Genomic DNA, 19,940 nt, shown 5'->3' on the forward strand with positions numbered 1-19,940 from the left:
CAAAGCTCTCATAGCCGCACCGCAAAACGACTGGTAGGAACAGGCTCAAAAATGCCTCGCAGAACGGAAACGACTGCGCCGCTCAGCTGCCTCGGCATTCCGCTGTTTCGGCACTCCGCCGCGGGCGGCGCTGTTCCACCGAGGCGACGGTGGCGCCATACAACGGGCGCCCGGTCCCTATGTCAAAGCGAAAGGAGGAATAGCAGCGTGATTCCGTTCTCTCAACGGTAGGGTCTTGAGCAGCGTCACCTGGCGGCAGATATCGGAAATATTGTAAAAAGGAATATTATCAGGTTTAAAGCTTGCCGTACTCGTTCCTTCATTGGCGCAATGGATTAACACGACTTACCTCTGCACTAAGCGAATAAGACATCTGTTCCAATCCTGCAAGAGCAATATTTCTTTTTTTGCTTTATCCGCAGCATTACATTAGGCTACCAAGATCATTCCTGGGAAGTGTTCCCCTTTAGTTTGCAATATGTAGTGTTTTTATTAATAGCTGCAAAACCAGCCGTGAACAGAGTCACGGGGTGATGGCATGACAATAGTTAACACTAATGAATTACCTTCACCGTAATCATTTTCTGCCTTCAGTGAGTGTATGTTACCTTTAGGTTGCGTTCAGAGCCACCTTTCGGTAAACTACCGCCGTTTCACCAGCTGAGAGGCAACCAGTGAGGAAAAGGAAGTTGCGGGACCCTATCGTTGAGGAGACGGAATTATACGGAATAGCAAAGGTGCACAGAAAATGTTTAAATCGTGTAAATAAGACGTACAGCCATAGGCAAGCCACTGTAGTACATTCAGAACAAGTCAAAAGGAATTCAAACCTTTTGTACTAAAAGTTGAATGTTGCTGAGCCTTCGTGCTGGCAGCTTCTATACAGTCATTGGCACCAGCTTCACTTTTTGCTGGTAGCTGGGACTCTGCCTTGGAGGAGATCATGCGATCGGATTCCCGCTTCTTGATAAGGCGTGGAGGAAGCTTGTTCTGCCGGCCATGTACATTGGCTTTGCTTCTTGTCTGCATGAATTAAACAAACTCAGTTTTCTTCAGGAAAAAGCAAAAACTGCCATTGCCAAACAATATTTCAGCCCAAAAGTTTAATCAATTGTATCATTGGATTGACAGATATGTCATCACGACTGCACATGCAAAGCTGCATGTGTACTGCTTGGCAACAGAGACTAAATCACAGCACTCTGCAGCAAACTTACTAATGGCAAAATGTGCTAACCTCCTTCTTCTTCTTCGAGTCTCCATCAGCAACAATCCTGTTACGCTTCTTTGAAGTCACCTCTTGAAAGCCTCCGTCGTCACCATCACACAGAGAAGGATCAGCTGGATGGTCATCTATAACGACGACACTAGCATAATTACTCAGGTCAATGCCATGGAGTGCATTAGGTTTTTCCTTCTCAAGTCTGCAACTCTGCTGTCCTTGCTCAGATTTCTTGGTGTGCTTCCTGCACAACAGAAAAAAAATTCCAACATGAGCCACAGGCCATGGCCAAGGTATTACCAGAACCCACCTGGCACTGAGGTCAGTAAGGGCAGCTTGGACTCCACCTGGGTCCTGCAGCTTTACTTCATCCATCCGGTAGACAAGAGCTGCCGGTGATGGCTCTCCCTTAGCATTTACTTCGCCTGGCCGCTGCTGCCGTGTGCGGCCACCTGGCCGCGAACCACTACCTCGACCCATTCTGGCAGGTGGCCCGCCACCTCCCGAGTCTCTCCGTTGCACAGAGCCCCGACCATTACGATCTCCTGGAGCTCCGCCTCCACCTCTGCGAGCCTCCCCGCCTGGCCGGCGACGTTCCTGACCTCCAGGGTTCTTTGGCCCAGGTGGCTGGTTTTTCTTTGACCCTGGCGGCTGCTGGCGTGCACCCTCTTCAGGTGGCCGCCTATCTGCCACATCACTGCTCTCAGAGGCCGTCTCCCAGTCTTCGTTGCCATGGTCAGACAGGGCATCCTTGTTTGGGCCTCCACTTCGGCCACCACGACCTTTAATCCTTTCGGGATTATCTTGTCGACGAGACTGGTTTTTCTGAAAACGTGGAGGCAGCGGCTCCATGCGATTGGGGCGACGTGCAACAGGACGGCTGCTGTTAGACCGTGGCTTGCTTCCCTGGGATACCTCCTTGTTTGTTTCCTCATCTTTGTTGCCTTCCTCGGGCTTGCCAAATGGTGCTTTTGAAGTGGGTGGCCCATAACCGCCAGCCGGGTACCGGCCTCTTGCACTTCGGCCCAATGAGACTGCACCGCCACGACCTCTACGTGATGGCTCACCTCGAGGAGAAAAGGCGCTTTTTTCTTCTTTATTTTTCGTTTCATCTCGACGCGGCTCACGGGTGCGTCCACATTCTTTGCCTGCCCTGCTTTTTCTATCGGCATCCATGCAAACCTCATCTGAGCCCTCACTTTCTTCCTCCTTAGGACGCAGTCGACTGACCGCCTTATCTTCCTCCATACCCGAACTCTCTTCGCTGCCCTCCTCTTTTTTTCTATCAAAACGAGGCCCACGTTCAGTCCTGCTACGACGATACTCCCGACTGCGACCTCTGTAACCCACACCACCATACCCATTGCCACCTCGGCCCCCACGGCCTCTGTTTGCCTCAAACCTTCCCCCACTTCCACCACGAGAACGAGAGGTTCCAGCACGCTTGTCAGCATCGTCCTTTTTGGCAACCTCTTTGCTTTTTTCTTCATCAGTACGAGAATGGTCCTCAACCTTCCCTTCCTTGACGTCTTCCTTTCCCTCGTCCTTGGCAACACCTCCACGTCGAAGAGCCACAAAGTTCTTCTTACTCGGACCTGCACTGTCCAGCTGTTGCTGAGTCACAGGAGGTGGGTGGTGTGTATGCCAGTCACGCCGCTTATTTTCACCAGCAGCTGAATAGGGAGTGTCTGACCAATCTGCCACCTGGGGCTTCTCCTTAACCCGCTCAGGAGCCAGGCGGTGGGGCGGCTCTATTTGCTGCATTGGTATGTCTTGACGCTGCTCAACGGGAGGCCTGCAAAAATTCAAAAGCAAGACTTTTTAGTCTCTGATGGAGAACATGTAAGTACTAGCACAAAGCACAAGATCCCCCTCAAAACTCAAGCCGAAGCTCGTATTATAAAGCTTAATCTCGCTAATTCAAATCCAGTCAAAGTGCACAATTTTTTATAATTGTGTGTTAAAATTCAACTGGTGCATGTAAAAAAGAAAAAAATGCTGCTTGACAGCTTTAGTAGACGATTGCTTCTCTTCCAGTAACTGTTTTATAGTTCATGGTGTTGAACACTTTCCTGCCCACACCTATAACTTTGAAAGTCCTGTATAGCTTTCCTTTGCAACCGTATGAGTGCGCTTAGGTGGATGTCAATGAGTAATTACTCCCTTATTACAAAATTTGCAAATGGGGTTTCCCCTAAATATTCGGCCAAACTGAAAGTCTGCTTACAACAGTAAAGCCGGCAGTGGAGGGTTTCCTAAGGCAACGGTGGTGGGAGAGTAGGGACAAGCTTGAAGGCACAGGAACCTCCTCGCTCAGCGACGGAGCAAACATGCGCGCTATCCCCCAGACTGATTCCTCCTTCACTCTACTTTCCCCACTCCCTCGAAGATGAGTCGAGCCGCAGCGGAGGTAGAGGCGGTCGCCGCCGACTCTAGCCGTTGCGCCGCGCTCTCTCTCGAAACTTTTCACCGCTTCTATAACTAATTCTGATTTACTGTAAACACTTTCAAGGTGGTTACCCTTACAATATCTGATTTTCGCTATGCACGGTCCTTTGGGGTCTTCATGTGAAAACTGCATTTAACACAAACTTTGATGCAGCGAAAAAACACCGTCATTTTATATAGATCGCTATAACATGGTTTAACTGTACAACAGTATTATTAGCAGTTATCAAAATTGCCATTAATGGAACATTCAATGTACCTAACTACGTGCTGTTTCCTTCAAGGGGTGCCCCGCCTATGGACACTCCCACAATCACTTGGCTCGCATGGAGCTGGATAGGCTGAACATCTGTGGACATCTGCTCGCAGTGCTAACACTGTAAAATTGCGCGAGGATGCGGCCATCGAGTTAAGAATGGTGTGCTTGCTTTCAAAGCTACATTAATGTTACACAGGGAAGAATGCCGTTCAGTGCTTCGTTTGTGCAACGAAGCCTGCTGAGGCGACCAAAGCAGAAAACAGTTTTCATAAATAATGCAGTTGAATAAATAGTTAATTGGGAATGTACGAATCTTACCATGTTAGATATGAGCATATACCACACTGTCAGAGTAATAAGAAACAACTAAAACAAAGAAAGCGCAAAGAAGAAATTCACTCAACAATGTAACTCTATGGTTAAATGTTGAACCAAAGCCGAACCTGAAACACTCCTTATCTGCATACCGCCCGCTTTATAGCGTTAGCTACACTGGCCGAGGTTGAGCAGTTTCGCATGGCTCCTGGAGAGCCATACTGCGCAAGCTCGAGGAGCAGTAACGTCACACAGCACGCAGCTGGCGAGCCAAACTTGTGCGCTCCGCCACCACCGCGCGCGCGCCTCGCCGGTCTGCACATTGCAGAGGAGTGAAGTCTTAACCACAGCAGATGCACTGGTTCCGAAGCGTGCCGAGCTGTGCGGCTCCGCTGTGTAGTAGCCAAGTCTGACACTGCCCGCGCGCTCCACCACCACAGCCGCGCACGCGCCTTGTCGGTCTGCACATTCCAGAGGAGCGACTTCTTAGCCGCGGCAGGCGCACTGACGCCGGCGCATCCCCAGCTGTGCGCCTTCCGTTGCCTAGTAACCTAAGGCTATGTATATCCTGGCATAGCCGCGCTCACTGCCATTTTTTACCAAATAAGAAGATGCAACTTACATGGCCCTCTCATCCCTAAGGGAATCTCTGCTTGCACGACTGTCCCTGCTATCAGGCCTTGAGGGCTGAGTCTCTCGCTCCCATTTGTCCTATGAAAACAAGGTTATCACACACACACAAAAAAAAATAAAGATTATTACAAAATTACTTATAGTCAAAAGAGCTGCAACAGTTTATGAAACAATGCAAGGCACAACATCAATTTGTGCTGAAAAACGCACTATGAAACTAGATATCCTTTTAAAGCAAATCAATTGCGTGAAAGTTTCAATTTTCAGATTTTTTGCACGAAGCAAACGAAGAATACACATGAAGAACGCCTTCCCACCTGGGCCTATAAGCAGAGTTAGCATTTTTTTTACTTCACCTGGGTGGTCGAAACAGCAGAAACAAAGCGGCGGCTTTGAAGCACCAATAAGTGCCAAAGAAACTAGGCGGTTACATCATACACATGATGGAACGGTAAGATCTCAGTTGCAGATGCTCAAGGACTAGAATGAGGTACAATAGCCAACACTGTGGCGCATTCTCAAACGACGCCTCTTGCTTCGCAGGGAGCTCGGCACTACTGCATGTTTGGTATACAGGCTTCCACTGTGTTACCTTTCCTATAATATATTGGATGACAATTTTGGCCTGTTGTCCATTTTTTTCCTAAACCCAACGAAATAAGACTTTTTTTGCAGGAATAGTTATCTGAAAACCAGATGGCGCCACTATAAATTAAGTTGTCATTGTGTATGCGAACGCAGAGTGATGTTGCGTTTATGCTTCTGGTCTGATATGAAAGCATGCATTCACTATTCTGAACATGGCTGAGTGTGCGCTACGTCTGGCTGCATGAACTTGCTCATGTGGATGGTCAGCCATAAGCGACGAGTCACTAAACCGATGTGCTGGACCTGCCAGAAGCATGTTTTTAGGCATCGCTTAAGAGTTCTCAGTAGCCGTGGTGCTGCGGCTCCGAGTTTAGCTTGCAGCACCTGCATTAACAGAATGCCAAACATAATTACTACTGTCTGCACCAGTAGCAACTTACGGTTGATGCTGCAGATGGCACATCACCACGATGATTTGCTGGTGCAGCACAGCAGGGAGCTTTCTCTGTGCAGGCGAGTGATCGCATGCCACAAATCCTTTCCGCTTAGTGATGTGCGAACACACTAGCTTTCTGTTTACCATCGGCGGCAGAGCAACCAATTGTTACTGCAAAGCCACGAGTTTATTGGCAGAGCAATAGCACAGCCTGGTGCTGCTGAGTGTTGCGCAGCTGCAACTATAACAGAGTTAGTTCTGGTACAGCGTTTCCACCAATCAGGTGAGTGTGAAGTCACTTCTGAAAATGCTAACTCTGAATACAGACCCAGATCAAATGCAGTGTTTCCGACCTCAATTGCATGGAACTGCGATGAGAGCGCTATGGCAGGAACGACGAGTTCCTCATTTCCAAAGCATAGCAGGTCGCAGTTTCAATACCGCTCTGCTTCATGCCATCCCACTGCTGCAATCGACCAGCCATGCTCATTCGGACACTGCTTGGCACAGTTCATTTATATTTATTTCAGGATAATGTCACGCTGTTCTAAAGCATGCGCACATGTCCCTTGCATGCACCTATATGCTGCTTCCATAAAGCTGAAGCTGCATGCTTGACACATGCAGTTTCACTGCGTTGTGCCCTTCAACGCAAAGCTCCACAACATGAACTGTGCAGAGAAACATCCTCAAAATGCGGTGAGGTTTTGTAAGAGGCAAAACTACTACTGCATCTCACTGCGAAAAGACATTCGATAATTTGAAGTTTCTAGATATTTCAAACATTTATTCAGGTCCCCTAAAGGCCGAATTGACGAGATTACTGCACCGTAAGAGTCTAAACCCAAAAATTCATGCTATTTAACATACCAAATTTAATCATTTGCACATATTATAATGACAACACAAAAGCTCACCCTTGCCGCCCGCTGGTCATACTCTCTTGCATTGGACCAGGTTCCCATGACATCTCTGTTTTCACGTTTTTCGCGCTGCTGCTTATCCTCAAATTCTCTATCCCTGAAAGAGAAGTAGTACATTTTAACGCTAAGGGTGGACACGGGGATCAAATCGCGAAAATTTCACAAAACATCAAATTTTAAAAATTTTAGAATTAGCCGAAATGTCCGCCAAAATGGTCGATTTCCAAGAGCAATAACTCCGCGGCCGGAGAGCCGATTGCTACAATTTTGGCACCCCTGGAAAGCTTGTTTCACCGCAGTACTCCTCCCATCGGAGCTACATGTCTACGATAAAAAAATAAACGCACAAATGTAAAAAAATGCAACGGCCTCGCAAAGCCACTTCTAGGCACTGATTGGTCGCGCCAGTCATGTGGAGCTTAGCGCTCTCTCCAAGTGGCTGCTGGAAAGCATTCCATTGCTCTCGGCGTCTGCTCCCGCTTCATTCGCACATGCTTTTGCCAACTGCTCGGTATTTTGTGAATCCGTGACTGTCGTTCTGCATTTTCCGTCACCCCAACTGTTACGCGAGGCTTCGTCTGTGTGCCAGCAATGAAGCGACGCGCGGTGCAGAAGTGCAGAACGAAGTATGCGTGCAGAAAGCGGAACGCAAGCCTCCTATCCAGAAAAAGAAGCGGTTGACGACAAATAAATCACATGAAGCGACGACCGGGCCGGCTCTCAACACTTCTCGAAAAGTATCAGCGCACCGTGCGGTTCATCCGAAAGGCAAAGAAACGAAAGCGGCGAAGGCGACAAGGATATCGCACTTATGTCCCGACGCAGTACAGTTCCAATGAATGGAAGTCGGCAGGTGCATGGAAGGCTCAACTGATGCGATCGCGGAGCCGCGCAGATATGACGATGTACTCTATGAAGATCACTGAGATTTGTCGTGAAGGCCGACCGTCCTTGGAATCAATACTAAGAAGTGAACCCGAAGACTCGGCGCCGTCAACGAACGTCGAGGTGCAGTGCCAACACTGGGAAAGTTGTTTTTGCGACGGCGGGTGATGCTGATGCAGCGCGAGCTCTCGAGTACGACCGCGAACATTTGTGCAACCAAATAGCACCATTCTGCGGCACCTGAGCCCGATATCGATTCCCAGCAATTATTCCGAGGTCCTGGCTCTATCAACGAGCCACAACATCATGATGCAGTTCCAATAAAGAAAAACTTCCATTTTTGCGATGGTGAGTGATGTGCTGCTAGGTTCACGGCAAATGTTTGCCTTACCCGATTTGCACCATTCAGGTGCTTGGAACCGCATTCTGTGGCTTCAGACACAACCCAGAAGGAAACGTGCAGCGTAGCGAAACAGTATTTAAATCCAGAGACGTTTTGATGGGCAAGAAGTGGCTGTGCAGCTTTAATGTCAGCTTTCTCAGAAGTGCTTTTTGATCCAACTGTTCTGCTCGCAGAAAGCATAGCACAGCAATGGCTTGGTTGATTTTCATGAGGTTTGTTGCATTATACAGTCGAACCCAGATATATCGAACCCGGATATATCGAACCCGGATATATCGAACCCGGATCTTTCGAATTTTGGTTATATCGAACTCGCGGAATACCCCCTTGAAAATCCCATGTAAAAGAATAGGAAAGCTGCGTCGTATATATCGAACTCAATTTCACCGGTCGTTCGTTATATCGAACTCCGCACCACGCATTGGACGGTGTGCCTCCCCTAAAAACGATCGCATCACCTCAGTCGTTTGCAGCATTACGTTTTAAATTCACGCGCGGAGGAAATGAGAGGGCACAGCTCGGCAATGCTGGTCTAGGGCAGCGCCGCGCCCTTCCCTTACAGGCGTGCGCGCATCTGCGGTAATCGCTGCCGCGCTAGCACATGACGTTTGCAAGTCGTGTGTGAAAGAATGAGAGAGGTAACCAATGCAGCCGTGGTGTTCGGGAGAGGGGAAAAACGCGATGGAGCGAAGCGCAAGGGTGTGCCCACTCTTCTGCTGAGCTTTATCTCTCCCCTTCCTCTCTCTTTCCCCGGTCTCCGCAGCAGCACGCACTACGCATGCGCGGACAAGCCAGCTTAGCCTGTGACACTCCTCCAGTCCAGTGTGAGTTGTGAACGCTCTGCGCGTGGTGGCTGGCGTGCGATGAGCATATCGTGTCGTCGTGCTGAACGCGCGTAAGCTACGGCGGCCGCGGGCGCTAAAAAACGGCAGATTATTATTTTTTTTTTTTGCGAGAGTCGTTTATTCTTGCCGTCGGCTGAACGTATGCGATAGCGGCTGTGGAGGTTAAGACGTGGCAATTTTTTTTTTTTTTTCGAGAGTTGTTCTTGTCGGGCTGAATGTGCGGCGCTGCGTAAGCTATGGCGGCTGCGAACATTAAGAAGCGGCGGTATTTTTTTTTTTGCGAGGGTCATTCATTCTTGCATCTATGAATCAACGAAAGCACGCGATCGGCTGCGGTCATGCCACCGGCTTTTAGCATTGTTCACTCCAAACGGCATTTAAAGCTATCGCGCTTGCCAATGATTTTGTAGCAGTGGCCTATGCCCGCCCCACCCCAAGCGCGGCACGATAAATCGAACCAGGCTAGTGCAATCAAGCCATCACGCGGGCACTCTGCCAAGTTCACTCCCTGCCAAAGCAGGATCTATGAAAAGTGCAGTTAAAAGATAAACACGTCCCCACGTTATCGCTGCGCAGCATCTTTGCGCGCTGCCAATAAATGAGCTGTGGATGCGACGGTCGAAACGAGAAACGCGGCATCGAACGCTTTTTTCTTTTTTTTTTTTTTTTACACATTCTTGGGGGCAAAAATGGAGAGTGGGTTCATTATGCTAATGGGTCGACTACGCGACAAATACCGTATCATTTTTCACGATCGCAAGTGGCGTCTCCAGCCAATTTTTGTATATCGAATTATCGATATATCTAACTATTTCGCGATCCCCTTCGAGTTCGATATATTCGGGTTCGACTGTATTCTTTGGTAATTTCATTGAAAATATGGTGTCATTCTTTTACTTTTTAGCTACTTTGCTGAAAAGTATTTGGGGAATGGCCCTGCATGAACCATTCATAAGGCGAAAATTTAAGACCAACTATGGGCTTCAACCACGTTTTTTTGTCACGCCAGGCTTTCTGCAAGTTTGGTAAACATTGATGCAAATACAAATTTCTGATGTCAGAACGACTGGAAAGATCTCAATGAAACTATGTAATTAGCCATTCAGCACAGTTTTCAATAAGCAAGCCAAGTTTCATTGCTCTACTACAAAAATTAAAGAATTTCACTTCGATCCCCATGTCCCTCCTTGAGGGGGGAGGCTACCCTTGAACACCAACTTTTTTATTTCTTGAGGTATTTGAATGAAAATTTCAGGGTATGCTCATAGTACACACATTTGAAGAACTACGAAGTTTCATGGAGCTGGGCTCATCGGTTCTCAAGGTAGAGGAGTATATCAAGATAGTTTACATAGGTCCCTAGGGGCGGGCCTGGAGACTTTTGCAAAATGTGCTAGCAGTGTGCAATTTGTTATGTCATTCCTAATCTGTTATGGTCATTCATGGATAGTTTCCCCAGGGCAAGACAACTCCCTTTTTCCAAATTTCCGCTTTGAAAAAGTTTAATACAGCCCCAAATTTAGTGTTAAAATTTACACCTGACTTAACGATATTTTAATTGACTGCCCCTAATCCCACAAGCAATATTTTGAAAAAAAAAAAAAAACGGAATTGTCTTGCCCTCAGAAATTTACTTAGGTATGTAAATAAAAAAGGCCTCATGAAAATCCAATAAGCGGTTCTTGAGCTACGACTTTCCCTAGCAGCCACACCGTGCAAAAAATCATTCTGAGAAAACGGCTCTCAAAGGTTAAGGGAACAATAACTTTTTTGTTTCTCAAGTTATCATCATGCAATTTTCAGGACAGGCTCACTACACAAACTCACCAAGTTGCATCAATTTAGATTGGTAAATAAGGAAAATAGTTTTAAGACCAGTGTCCCCCCTTAACAAATAAAAAACCACCAAGTTTCATAGAATTGTGCATGCTAGTTCTCAAGTAACAAAATCATATCAAATTGGTTCGAATAGGTCCTTTATATCAAGCCTGAAGAAATTTCGAAAGGCACTGGCATTGTGCAATTTGTCATGCTGATTCCTAGATAGGTTCCTCAGGGCAAGACAAAGCCCTTTTTCTAAATTTTCTTCCTGTAAAATAGCATAGCACTGGAATTTTTGTTATCAATTAGACCTACGTTGATTAATCAAATTATGACAAATTCCAGACACAATATTTTGAATACATGGGCTTGCCTTGCCCTCAAAAATTTATTCAGGTACTGTCGAGCGCACTTATCACGGCTCCACTTAAGACGAACACTCGCTTATCACGAACAAGTACGGTGCGACCGTCAAAATATACATTAGGGCTATGGCGCTCAGTCTCGGCTACAACGAACATCTGTGCGACTAGCCGATCAGCTACAGCGAACGCCTTGGTGCCGCGGACCACTTTCCACATGCTGAGATCCGTCGATCCTGTGCTCTGCAAGCCGCGACAATCAGCATTCCAGATTCCCCCGTGGCATTTCGCCCTAGCATGATAGGCGGCGCAGACGCAGCAAGCGGCTTCCCGGTTTATCTCCCGCGGCATCTCGCCGAAGGAACGAGGAGCGACCCAAACGCGGCAAGCGACTTACCGGGTTATCTTCCGCGGCATAAGCACCGAAACAAAAAAAAAAAAAAAGCTAGCCAAGTCTGCACTGAACGTGTGTCGCATCTCGAGGTATCGTGAGCGACCACGCAACATTTAACACATTGCACGAAACCAACGAGAGATCATAAATCCGGCGATCGCAAAAATGGCGAAAGGCGAACAGAACGCACGAAGTACAAAGACAGCCAACAACAGCAAGCAAAGAGCCGTAGCAGACGACGCGGGGAGGTAGCCAGCGGAGACCGACGCGTCAGCGGCCACAGCAGCCAATAGTAGCCGCCCGATCCCCCGCATTCTCGCGGAGCGAACGCTTTGCCCAATCGCAGCCTCAAATTCAATTTAGGCAGTACACTAAGATACAGCTCACCAAAAACCATCCCAGCGTGCGCAGACTTGACATTGCAGACTTGGGAAAGTGCTCAAGTGAACTTTCCATAGTGCCAGACACTACTTCCCCTTTTAAGGGGAGATGCTACTCGAAGACACTTTTTCTTTAATATTTGACTTAGAGCTATGAAACTCTGGTTAATAATTCAGTTTTTTATGCTGATTTCAAATTTGCAATTAGTTGTAATGTAAGTAGTGCATTTTTTGTTCTGTTCAGTGACAGTGTGTAAAATATACACTCTTTTGCCCCCCTTCTTTGTCATACTAAACTTCCATAAACACACATTGTTGATGGCTCATTTTGATCCATATAAACTGTAGAGTGCCAAAAGCTAATAATAAAGTACATAAAGTATGCTAATGACGTGAACAATTTGAACCTGGCAAGTCTACATTGTCAAAACACCACCATGTGGTAAGTATTCTTTTTGTAAATATTTGATCAGTATTTATTCTTGAAAGAGATAACAGCACTCCTCACACCTCAGAGATAATGTGTGCAAAATTTCATTCAGACATGAGCATCAGAAGTACCAAAAACATGAAGGTCAAGCACTGAAAATTGCCCAAAATTGCATTTTGAGAAAAATGCATTTTAAGTTAAAATTGCATGTTTATTTAAAAAAGAGGGCTTCAATTCCTATCAAACTTTGAAACAAAAGAAGAAAATTGTCCATAAAGCAGCCACTGGCACTAGAAACTTCCTGCAGCATATGTCGCTTTCTCATGACCCTTGGGAGTGGACTCAGACATGCGCTTTTTTTCTTCAGTGCGCGGCGATTTGCGTTCGCTTCCGCAGTCAGCTTCAAGGACATTTGTTTCTGCATTGTTATTTCTCTGGATGTGCCAAGCTATGATGCATTGGCTTGCGGAGTCCAATAATTGAGGAAATTCGCACTAGCTGCTCATATTCAATTTCTATAAAACAGGCCGCCACAGCAGCTTTGACGTTGACAGCGAAGCTTTCATCCGAGCTCCCGCTGTCAATCTCTGCTCGCATCCTTGCTCGCATCCCTGCACGCCATAACTCGCCGCAATCAGTATGTTGTGGAAAGCACACATTGCCGGCAGGCAGAGTTCTCACAGTAGTTCAAGAAACGAAGCGAGTCTGCACTTTGCGGCCGGTTCCCGAATACTGGAAGTCCTGAACGCTGGCTTGGGCAAATCGCGCCGCCCACAAGAACGTCCACCGCTGCCAAGTCAGTAACTACAAATGACGCCTCATCGCAGGCTATTTCCTCACCTTAGAAATGCCCAATCTTTTTTCCGAGGCACTCACACAATCTAACGCCGCCTCCAAATTCCTCGGAGGCATCTGAAACGCTGGAGGGATCAGCGTCGGTTCCACTAGGCCTAACTGCCACAGGTCGAGTTGTCACTGGACGAGCCTTCTCTTTCGATTTTCGCCACCGTCCTCTATATTTGTGAACAGAAGGGTATTTCACTCATCGGTGACTGCGCTGGTTCAATTGTGCTTCATCCATGACGAAGATAAAGTTGCCGAACGATCGTCACTCGGAAACACACCTCGACGTAGCATGGAGCCAGCAAGTGGGCTTCGCCACATGCGCGCGCGCGGCGGCCAATGGCGAGGCTTGATTTGTACCACGTGATTTAAAAACCAGTCGCAGCGCTCGAAAAACGCGACGTAGGCATGCTTTTTTTTATTATTGCTTGCGTTTTAGACGCCGGCAACTGTGGTGATTGGGAGAATGCGGCTTGGCTGATCTCCTCGCGTAATCCGCAACGGCGATGAACTGCGCTATGCTGACCGCGGGACGCTCCAAGATAGCATACTTTCGGTCATTTAACCGCCACCGTGTGCTCTTTAAACGTAATTTCAGCCCATTTCCTGTTTAAACTCAGCTTTGATTTTTATTTTCATGAAAGTAGAGATACTAAACTTGACAAAACAAGTAAAAACAAAAAATCAGTCGTTTTCGAAAAAACCCGCGTTTTTCGACCTGCATCTCGGGGAGATGCGGGTCGAAAAAGTGAGGGTTTCTTTTGTTGTTTTTCGATTTTGTTTATTTCAGAATTTTTAGGCATTCAGCTACCTTATCTAGAAAAATGAAAGTGATATTCGCAAAAGAAATTAGTAAAAAATATGTTTGAATGAGTCGTGGTCGACGGAGAAATCGAAAGTTGCCTCGCAAGTTGCCCATCTTTGCGCGCCTGCCGTGCACGGCAGCTTATCCACACGCCATGGAGGTCGCTTGGCGGAGATAGGCCAAGGCTTATTCTCGCATGTGCAACGGCCACCAGTTTCGTATTTTCACTAGAAATAAAAAAAAGCGCATTCCACAACCTTTCTCGCGCGTTTTTTGACCGCGTGGTGCGATTCTGACGACGCCATCGGCTGCAGGCGACCAGTTTGTGCAGTGAAGCCTACCCCCTGGTTCCACTGTTTTCTGCCGCTCGCAAGCATTGAGAGACTGCAACCGTCACTTCTGCGTTTTTTCAGTTTTGCGATCATGGTCAGTCCGAAAAAGCGCAATACTCGCGTGCAAAAGTTTCATACTAAATTTAAATTGAAAGGAAGGAGGCGCAGGTCGACGCCGACAACGGTACACAAGAAAAGCTGCCCGGAACCTACTAGGCCTAACGACAGCACCGGCGCCGAGGAGATCGACTCTACCTTGAACTTTGTTAGTGCTTCTGAAAGGAAGACTGGACTCTTCGAAAACGAAGAAAGAGCGAGTGATAGCTCTGCCAGCGCGGTAGTGTGTGACATCGATGTGCTGACGCTACTCGTGCAAGGCGCAACGTGTCCTGCTTGTGGCGAGAGCCAACTCTTCGTCAGCGAGTCGCTTCAAAAACGCAAGGGACTTTCGTCGTTCCTCAACTTTGTTGTGGAAACCGTGAGTGTCCCGAATCTGTTCTGTCTGCATCGTACACCTCGAGGCGTGTGGCGGCAAGCGGAGGCGGCGGCTCGAGGCGTGCGGCGGCAAGCGGAGACTAAAGCGCGGAGCGAAGCTACGACAGCGGGAGCTCGCGCGACGCCTTTGCTACAAATGTAAAAGCAGTGGTAGCCGCCCGCGCAATTGGTGCTGGCTACGATCGACTTGTGCGGTTTTACGCCATTATCGGTCTTTCAAAACCGATGCACCAGAAGACATTTCATGGCATCGCAAAAAAAGTGCATTCCGCGGCCATGAACGCTGCCGCGCAAAATATGAACACTGCCCGCGAGATCGAGGCAGGAGTCGGCGGTGCAGATGCCGCTATTACAGTTGAATCCCGCCACAACGAATACCGCCACAACGAAATTTCCGCGACAACGAATAATTTTTTATTCCCCGCGAGTATCCTATAAGAATTAATGGCCTAAATTTCTCTGCACAACGAACCATTTTTGCAGAGCGTTTCCGCTTCAACGAAATTTTCGCGTTCAAAATCGAAACCGAAACTAGTTTTATTGGCGAGAAGTCCAAGTCAAATCCAAAGCCACATTAAGCATGAAATCACGTGATTGCAGTTCCGCCATTTTGGCTTTGTGTCGTGGTCGCGTTGTTCACTCGCTGCCTTTCTCTTCGACAACGACGAGTTTTCATCCGCAGGACACGATGGCAACGCAAGTGAAAAAACGCAAAACTCTTTCCCTTGAGCAAAAAGCTCAAATAATCGCCCAAGCAGAAAGCGGAAGGAAGAAAGCGGCAATTGCTGAAGACTTCGGAATTCCTGCAAGTTCGCTGTCAACGATTCTAGGCAATAAGGACAGCGTGAGAATGGCACTTGCTTCAGGCACATCCTCGAAGCACAAAAAGGTGACGCGGCCCCTCCATGAAGAGTTGGACAAAGCAGTGCATGCGTGGTTTGTGGAAGCACGAGCCAGCAACGTCCCCCTGTCCGGAAGCATCGTCCAGCAGAAAGCCTTGAACTATGCATGCCTACTTGGCATTGATGATTTTAAAGCCAGCATTGGCTGGCTAAACCGTTTCAAGGCCCGCCATAACATCGTTGGAAAAGTGTTGTGCGGCGAGTCAATGTCAGCAGACGTGGACGGAGCAGCTGCTTGGAAGGCGAGTAACATGGCCGGAATTTTAAGGGGAGATGCGGGTCGAAAAATCGCGTTTTTACCCAAAATTTTCGACTTTTTGATTTTGATTGTTTTGTAATCTTTAAACATTCTGCTTCCTTGTCTACAAGAATCAAAGTGAAATCCGCGCTAGAAGTTAGTAAAAAATGTTTCCAAATTGGTCGCGGTAGCTCAAACATCCGCAGAAATGCGCGAAATTTGGCTATTTTTGAGCCTCGAGATCTCGGGGATGCTTCACCGCACGCCATTGCAATCGCTTGTGGAGATAAGCTTAGCCGTAGTCTCGCTTCTGCAACGGCCGCCAGTTTCGTATCTTGGAAAGAAAAAAAAAGAAACGAGAATTCCGCAGGCCCTTCCAAGCAGCTTTGCTGTCACGTGGGGCGATCTCGGGGCCGCCATTGGTCGCCGCCGGCAGCGGCGCGGAGTTTTGTGGTGAAGTCTGCCGACAGGTCATCATCGCGCGAGACCGCAAACCCGTCGCTCGTTGTTATATCTCTTTTTCTCCAGCTTTGTTTTGCGAAATGGCCAGTCCGAAGAAGCGCAGTTTTCGCGACCGGAAGTACAGCACAAAGCACAAGTTTAAAGGTAGGCACAAGGCGAAGCGGAGGACGACTTTCGCAGGAAGCGTCCCCGATCCCCGACCTGCTAGGCCTAACGACGACAACCCATCCGACGATCTCGTCACCGCGTTCAATTTTGTCAGCGCTTCCGAAAAGAAGATCGCATTCTTTGAAAATGAGGCAAGAAGAAGCGACAACGGCTCTGCGAGTGTTGTGATGTGCGACATTGCTGCGCTGACGGCACTAGTGAGCGGTGCGGCCTGCCCAACATGTCGTGAATGTCAACTCGCTGTGCGGGAACCGGTGCGCAAACGCAAGGGACTGTCATCCTTCCTTGAACTCTACTGCGAGAACGCCGAGTGCCCTGCGACTGTACTCTCATCATCATACACGTCAAGGCGAGTTACAGCAAACGCTGATACCAGTGTGAACCAAGGCTTCGATTGCGGGAGCTCGCGCGATGGTTTCGCCACAAACGTGAAGGCAGTGGTAGCTGCCCGCGCAATAGGAGCTGGGTATGAGCAGCTGGTGCGTTTTTGTGTCATCATGGGCCTCCCGAAGCCGATGCACCACAAATCCTTTACTGCCATCACAAAGAAGGTTCATGCAGCTGCCATGAATGCTGTTATTAGAAACCTGGGGAAGGCCAGAGAAATTACGAAAAGTGAAGTTGGTGGCACGGAGGTAGCAGTCATGTATGATGGAACATGGCAGAAAAGAGGGCATAAAAGCCACAATGGAGTGGGCACCGTGGTCTCTCTAGATACGGGACTCTGCCTTGATTTTGAGGTACTCTCAAATTATTGCCACGGGTGTAGCCGACACAAGGAGCTGCCCAGTGAGGAGGAAATCTGGCAGGCTTTCCATGGCCCGGTATGTGAAAAAAATGTTGACTGTTCCTCACATGCCATGGAAGCAGAGGCAGCACGTAGGATTTGGCAGCGAACTCTTACCTACGAAACGCCCCTCCGCTTCACTAAGTTTCTAAGTGATGGAGACAGTAAAGCTTACATTGCCATTTGTGATGCACTGGTTTATGGTCCCCTAAACATTGAAAAAGAGGACTGTACGAATCATGTCGCCAAACGTCTTGGAAGTGCCCTCCGCCAGTTAAAAACACCACTACCACGAGGAGAAAAATTGAAGGACTCAACTGTAATGAAGTTACAGACGTACTACAAGATAGCTGTAACCAGCAATCGAGGCAGCACTCAGAAAATGTATTCTGCCATATGGGCAAGTTATTGCCACTCTTGCTCAAGTGATGGGGCTAGCAGCCACAAGTTTTGCCCTGAGGGACCCGAGTCGTGGTGCAAGCACAGGCGAGCTGAAGCCCTCGGCCAGCCAGCACCCAAACACACACCTCTCCTCACGAAAGCCCAGGGGAAGGCAGTGCTGCCAATATACAAGCGGCTGACGGATGTGAAGCTCTTGGCCCGCTGCATCCAAGGCAAGACACAGAATGCGGCAGAATCCCTCAACAGCAGAATCTGGCTGCTGTGCCCGAAAACCAAGTTCGCATCACAGACGGTTGTTGAGATGGCCACAGCACTTGCAGTGCTGTGGTTCAATGAAGGGCATGCAAGTTTTGAACGAGTGTTAGAGGAGCTTGGTGTGCTACCAGGTGACCAGCTCCTCTTGCTCACCGACTCCAGAAATGAGAGGCGGATAAAAAAGATGTCCGCCCGCCAGACTGCTGAGGCACGAGCCAACCGTCGCAGTATGGCAAAAAGGGCTCGTGCTGAAGACTCAAGTCGCAAGGACCGTGAGGGTGTTACATACAGTGCTGGCCAGTTCTAGTGGTGTTGAACATTAGCAGGACAGGCCATTTCTCATCTTGGGAAAGTTTCAAGCTCGTTCAGTTGTTTTTCAGTAAATACACAGGTTTCAAACTTTCAATTACTGTTTTCTCCTTTTGCAGTTTTTGGGAATTTTCAAAGTTTGTGCACACATTTTTCCACACTTCTATCATAGTTATTACAACGAAACTTGGCACACTTGTTCTTTAGAATATACTGCACACCGGTATCTATTCGTAATCACAATATACTTTAGATATCATTATGCTAATTGGAGCTAACTAATTGGAAGCACATGGATTTGAAGCACTGTAACTTCACAATTTTTTTTTTAATACTGGCTGCTCCTACGAGAAAATCCTGGCTAGTTTTCGGTGTTCTACAGTTATTGTACAGTAGAATAAGCTATCTTTCAATGTTCTTTTGCAAACATTTATATGTAAAGAAGTGTGCACAATAACCCCATTGTTTTCCACTTTTCAGGGATACTGAATAAGAACTATTGAGGCTACAGAAAAACGAATTGGTGTTTTGGAAAGAGCAAGAAAAACTCTATAGGCACAGAAAATTTCATTGCTCTAGAGCCCTTATTAAAAAAAAAGTGTCTTCGAGTAGCATCTCCCCTTAAGCAACTTCGCGCCTGCAGACATTTACAACGCCGACGAGACCGGGCTATTTTAAGAGATGTTGCCGGCTAGGACGCTCGACTTCAAGGGGCAGCGCTGTCACGGCGGCAAACACAGCAAAAAACGCATCACAGTGCTGCTTTGCACAAACATGGATGGCTCGGACAAGCGTCCGCCGTTAGTCATAGGCAAAAGTGCCAAGCCGCGCTGTTTTAAGGGAACTCGTAGCCTACCTGTGCAGTACAAGGCGAACAACAAGTCATGGATGACCCGCGCTATTTTCACCGAGTGGATGATGGCATTCGACCGCGACATGAAGCGGCAGGGCCGTAAAGTTTGCTTGCTTTTGGACAATTGTTCAGCGCATCACTCCGACGAAGTCAAGCTCACTAACACGGAGCTGAGGTTTTTCCCTCCCAATTGCACGTCTGTCTTACAGCCTCTCGATCAGGGCGTGATTCTCAGCCTGAAGCGCGCTTACCGCGGGAGGTTAATTCAGCGGCTGCTTTTAACACTGAAACCGGCCGAGACACGAAGGTGGACTTGTACGTGGCACTGCAGATTATGTCTGCTGCCTGGAGCACACTGGGGCGCTCAGTAATTGTGAACTGTTTCAGGCACGCCGGATTTGCCGAAGGTCGACCCGTACACTCTGCTGGCCTAACACCAGGCGTTACAGACGACGACGAAGAGGCGTCACCGGCTCCGGGGATCGCGGCCGCCTGGAAAACGCTGGGAGAAATAGGAACCGTGCCGCCTAATCTCGAGCTCGACGAATACATCGGCGCTGACGCTTGTGTTGTTGTTCACGAAGATGTGAGTGATGAGCAGATCATAAAAGCTGCCCGGAATGATAAGGACTCTTCCGATGAAGAAGACGACGACGTACAGGAAGCGCCGGCTGCGGCAACCGCCGTACAGGTGATGGACGCTTTTGATGTCATCAGGAATTTCGTTGCTGTCCGAGACGACGAT

General features: G+C 48.1%; 2 protein-coding genes across 9 annotated transcripts in view; one reads left to right on the top strand and one right to left on the bottom strand.

The window, feature by feature from the left end:
- LOC146202823 (uncharacterized) overlaps positions 1-19,940 on the bottom strand; it is a 208,286-nt gene that overhangs the window by 126,131 nt on the left and 62,215 nt on the right. For all 8 annotated transcript variants that reach the window (XM_084588353.1, XM_084588360.1, XM_084588355.1 and 5 more), the window contains exons 14-18: positions 6,819-6,921; positions 4,867-4,955; positions 1,533-3,017; positions 1,238-1,466; positions 831-1,023 (exon numbers count right to left, since the gene is read on the bottom strand). In XM_084588353.1, the coding sequence (XP_084444479.1) occupies positions 831-1,023; positions 1,238-1,466; positions 1,533-3,017; positions 4,867-4,955; positions 6,819-6,921 (2,099 nt within the window). The remainder of the gene's footprint in view (positions 1-830; positions 1,024-1,237; positions 1,467-1,532; positions 3,018-4,866; positions 4,956-6,818; positions 6,922-19,940) is intronic.
- LOC146202824 (uncharacterized) lies at positions 16,453-18,414 on the top strand. The gene has a single exon (XM_084588362.1). It carries the CDS (start codon positions 16,502-16,504, stop codon positions 18,338-18,340), a length of 1,839 nt encoding a protein of 612 aa, XP_084444488.1. The 5' UTR covers positions 16,453-16,501; the 3' UTR covers positions 18,341-18,414.

The sequence above is a fragment of the Amblyomma maculatum genome, chromosome 1, assembly GCF_055883805.1.
Source record: "Amblyomma maculatum isolate TAMU_Amacu chromosome 1, ASM5588380v1, whole genome shotgun sequence".
Classification (NCBI taxonomy): Eukaryota; Metazoa; Arthropoda; class Arachnida; order Ixodida; family Ixodidae; genus Amblyomma; species Amblyomma maculatum.